The 5,093-nt window shown below is 38.2% G+C and overlaps 1 protein-coding gene across 1 annotated transcript; it reads right to left on the bottom strand.

The window, feature by feature from the left end:
* Positions 1-219: 219 nt before the first annotated feature.
* On the bottom strand, positions 220-3,511 carry LOC119419166 (FAST kinase domain-containing protein 5, mitochondrial). The gene is made up of 2 exons (XM_037686475.1): positions 3,435-3,511; positions 220-2,763 (listed from the first exon to the last, which is right to left on the bottom strand). The coding sequence occupies exons 1-2, from the start codon at positions 3,450-3,452 to the stop codon at positions 370-372; spliced, it is 2,412 nt and encodes an 803-aa protein (XP_037542403.1). The 5' UTR covers positions 3,453-3,511; the 3' UTR covers positions 220-369.
* Between the last annotated feature and the right edge of the window lie 1,582 nt (positions 3,512-5,093).

The following is a 5,093-nucleotide window of genomic DNA, read 5'->3' as shown; positions in this document are numbered from 1 at the left end:
TTGCCTTTGACGTGACCTTTGAGATTGGTTTCTGAATAAGTACAAGTTCTGCAGAGTAAAACACAACAAGGAAGACTAAAATTAAATTTGAAAAAAAAATTAATAAATTACTAAAATCTACTGTGTTATAAATGCTAGTGTAAAATACCACAATTTTGACCAGTAGAGTGAAAATTGGAACATTTATTTTTTTTAAACTGTTTAAAAGGCACATTTGAGAGCTGAACAAAAAATAAAATAAAAAAACGCCAAAATTAAACATAAACTTAAACATCTACCAATGGATCTTTCTGCAATTTGCATTTGAGCAAAACAAAATTAAGCAATACCGTTTTCCATTTCTTCCAGTTCGTGGAGGCCTAAGACTCGTTACAGACAGTTGTAGATCTTGCAGTGGAGGTACCCCAGCTTCTCAGCCTTGCTCTTCCTGAGCATCTGGAGCCACTCATTGTGGTGCAGCTCTACGACTCTGTAGCCTGAGATTTTTAGGTGTCTTCTCTTCATCGCGTGAAGCCCCAGCAGGTGCTGGGACTGGGAGCAGAAATGGTTCTTGTGGGTGACCTGCACAGCCACTTTCACAGAATGTTTATAGTCCTGCAAAAGACACTCAGCGGTAATAGTTTGGGGTTTTGGGATGCCACTGGTCAAGTCTAGAACTGAGTCAAACAGACTCCCACTCTCATCCGGCGATAATCTGAAAGGGGACACAGGGCCGGGAGATGAAGGTGAAGAATTTGAAGGACTTTTGACGTTTATTAACTTCTCAAAAAGTTCATCAGTAACAGTCACTCCGGTTTTTAATTTCTTCCAGTCCTGATTAGAGGGAACTACTGATGAATTCTGCTCCAGAGGTGGTGGGTTCACAGGAATGGGCTGTCCAGTGGAGTCCAGATGGATTTCCAGGTCGATGGAGCGAGTGTGGGGGAGGATCATTCTCTTCCACACAAACTGCTCTCCCCCAAGTAGGTCTTGAAGACTTGATTCAGCCTCTAGAACTTCTGGTTTCTGGCATATGGACGACAGTGCAAACTTCCACAGCATGTCTGCCACCTCTTCTCTTAACTCAGAAGTTAACTTGGGGCCCATCCACTGAGGCATCTCCAGCGCAACAGCACTGTCTAACGAGAACAAGTCTTTTTTCAGATCCAGATTGGTGTTTTTCAGAGCCAAGCTGATAAATTCAGGGCTTAAAGCTAATGCAACAAGGTCCTCTGGGAACTGAGAGATAAAAGCCAAGCCTAGAAGGCCAGTAAGTAGGTGCTCTGGGTATCGCTGGAACTCAGCTTTCCTCTGTCTCAGGCCTTCTATGAGGCTTGGAAAGAAAGTCGGACTCTGACTGGGGAGAAACCCCAAGGAGCCATAGGCCCACAAGAGTTTGCACGAGTCCTTACTCCTGCAGTGTGGCACAAGAGGAGGAATCCTCTCTGCAATGGCATTTAGGATGTTGCTGTTGTGATAATGCAGAGATGAACAAGTCAAAGCCATATGCATTAGACCTTGGACACTCATCCCGTGGACGCGTTGAGGAACTTCCTGCTCCATAGCTTCCAGCCACTTTCTGTGAAAGCGATAACTGAAACGCAGGTATTTCATCACATTCACCAGCGCAAAGTCACTCATCTCAGTCACACAACAGAGTGCTCTGTCAACGAGCCGTGTCACTGCGTGCTCAGAGATTGGGGATTGGGACTTGAAGAGGCCCAGGCAGACAGTTCCAATCTCCTCTGGGTGCAGCTGATGTAAATCACGCATCAGACGTTGCTCTAAAGGATGAATTAAGTCTTTCGGACAGTGCCTGCCTTCTCCCATTATATACAAAAGATGTATCAGCTCAGGAACGCCTATTTGTCCCAGATTTGGGCAAATCAATTTAAACACCTGCTGTAAAAACTGTGGCACCAGCCTCTTCATGCAGCGCCACAGGTCAGCAGCGAACAACAACTGATGCAAGCTCATCTGGTAGGCTCGATGGCTCAGCTCAGACTCAAATGCCTCCAGCACATAGTAAGAAGGGGGGATCTTCAGCCACACAAATGACTGCAACACCTCCAGCAGCTGAAGCTGAGAAAAGAGCTGCAGATGTTCTACAGAATATTGAAGGAGCAGGACAAAGCTTTGGTTCCTATGCAGCAGTGGCAAGTTGTCTGGGTGCAACTTGCTGACCTCCACGAGGAAATGGGAAACATCAGACGGCTTCATCTTGCCCTTTAAGAGCGACGCTTGTTGGAGTAGCAGTAACACCTCTGGCCAGTCGATATAACGAGGTTGCTGGGTAAGGTCAAGGGTCATTGAGGCATACTTTGGCCGGCATTTAAGGAAAGCACGTGAGTCTACTTTAGCAGTTGGTGGTACTGGCTTTTTTTGTGCAGGCAACACAAATGGTATCTCAGGTTCAGGGAGTTTGTTGAAATTCAAGCGGCGAAGCTTGCTTTTTGAGCTTGAAGATTGCCGCGAGCAGCTCACACTGTAGCGATTTCCTTGTTGACAGAAAGAAGGCCCATGAGCCACGAGACATTGCTCCTCTTCATTATCGGTCTGGTGGTGAGAATTTGCAGAGTTTGTTGAGTAAGACGATGGGTCATAACGCAGCTTGTACCCTTCTTGGGGTTTGTTTTCTTTATTATTTTCTTGTTGATCATTTATGTCATCCTCCGATTTGATGTGAATGTGTTTAGCCTGGGTTAAACCTTTTCTCCATATTGGAAGGGAACGAAACCTGGCAACCTGACGACACAACACACAGGCCGCCATCAGTGAGGAAGACTAAAATGAGAAAGAAAAGAGATAAACAAACAAAAATGTTACCAGACAACACAGCTGCATTGTGTCAGGCAATATTATGATATATAAGCATGCAATTAAGTTTTTGATTATTTAATAAGCTCTGAAAGTGAATTGTTAAATATGTTGAAATATGCTAAAGACTAATAATTTTAAAACTCGGAATACTGTACAACAACTTTAAATATAAAAAGCATCTACAACCAGAAGAGCCTCAATGTTTGTGAGAAAAAAGGAAAAGGGGTACTGTCTCTAAAACAATTTTTTACTAAGAAACATTTGAATGCAACGTTAATTCGTTAAGTAGATTATTTGTTGGTCGTTAGTGTCTTTCAGTGATGCCTAATCTGATTTAACAAGTATATTTTTGTCACCTGGGAATGAGTAACAGAAATCATGCTTTCACATTGCTGTTAGTGCTGTTATACGCAATAGTTCACAAGATACAATATATTAACACAAATCACTGTTCATGCTGACTATTAGGTGTCTAATATTAGTGACATAAACCAACAGCTAGTCTGGCGCGATTTGGCAACATATTGCACTAAACTCTGTGTAACCTATTTTCAATCTACATTTATGTGTTTCCAACACTAAAAATATTACTAATTAAATAAATGTTACTGTATTGAAATGTTCGTTTAACGTACCTTGTTACCCTTTAGCATAAAACTTCATGGAAACATCATTTTCAGTAGGTTAAGGCACGCCGTCAAAGACTTTCATTGAAACCGGAACGCGACTGTTTTATTTTCAAAATAAAAGAAGCACGCATGGTATTGTATACTTAAATCGTTCTAAAGTGTACAATACTCAACCTATTCATTATCATATAGTTATATTAAAAGTATGTTAAAAGTACAATGGGAGTAATTGTGAAATAATGGTGTGTTGGGCTTACAGTAGCGTTAACTGTGTATTATTGTGACAAAAAATACAACTTCCGGGTACCGGAACTGCTATGGTAGGCAGAAAGGGTCAAAACATATGAAAAGAAAACGCAAATTCTGTTAACTAATTTTATTACTGAAGCAATTTTCTTCAAGCCTATTTTAAATGTGAAATATGACAACAACAAAAAAGAAGATGTTAGGTACTTTACAGGCTAAATATATGTTTGAAAAAAATGACCATAAAACAAAATGTCCTCTTGAGTTTTACTATTTTAAAGTGCATAATTCAAACACAAAGCAAAAGTATCCCGATGCATGCTCAATAATCCAGGTAGAAAAATCTAATAAAGTTAAGTCTGCTCCTCTGGACATTCAAAAAGCAAAAGTCTTGTACGATGATAGTACATAAAGGTGTTTTAGGTCTTAGTAAACATAATAATCATGCATTTTGCACAATTTACTTTTTTTTAATTTGTGAATGTTTTGGCAATTTTTTTTATTTATTTATGTCTATAATTCTAAATGTAAATAGTTTTTCCTATTTTTTGTTTTTGTTTTAAAATGGCAAGATTTTTTTTTTAAAGGCCTGAAAAAATGATCTTTCAGTTCACTGAGCAGTCCACCCAAAATGAAATTTAAATTTGTGCAAAACTATAATTTCCCAAATTAGTTCTTCCATGTTTTATTTTATTTTATTTCTGTGTGAAATACATTTAACTGTTTGTTTTGTCATTGTTAAAACAAAACATTTTATGAAAATGATTAGAGGAGACATGCTTGTTTTGAAGATAAATTCAAACATGATTACACTTTAAATTAAACGTTTATGTTTAATTTTCCTACTCTTGCAGCATTCTTTAATTAAATTATTCTGCAAGTTGTTATAAAATAGTTATAAAACAGATGAATGCTATCCAGATTTAAATAAAGTTTCCATGTATTGTTCTCAGTTTATCACTGCATGCCTTATTCATATTAGCCTATTTAAGCACGTGCTTTTTTCATCTTAATCGTCTTCCATCTGTCCATGTGCCCTAATGTAACCTTTGTAAATAATTAACCAACATGCTATAAGCATCCAGGTGGTGTCAGGTTTCAAACCAATGTTTCTTTCTCCTTTAAAAAAAAAAAAAAAAAGAATGAAACAAAATGTTGTGCTTATTTGAGCTACAATATATTTAATGAGAAAGAGAAAAGAAAATGTATCAGAACCAGACCAGAAAAATAATGTCATGTACTGTATTTTCAATTTTACCATGTTTTATTGTGTTTTATTTATTTTGTGGTCGGACTTTGATTTTAGTTTAACACATTTTTCTTCTAGTGTTTTTTTTCCTGTCACTTATGTATAAATTGTATGTCGTGGGATTAATTTATGATTAATATTATATGAGCAAGAATGTATGTTTTTCAACT

The sequence above is a fragment of the Nematolebias whitei genome, chromosome 13 (genome assembly GCF_014905685.2).
Source record: "Nematolebias whitei isolate Nwh7 chromosome 13, NemWhi1, whole genome shotgun sequence".
NCBI lineage: Eukaryota > Metazoa > Chordata > Actinopteri > Cyprinodontiformes > Rivulidae > Nematolebias > Nematolebias whitei.
This window is presented reverse-complemented; position numbering and strand designations above follow the sequence as displayed.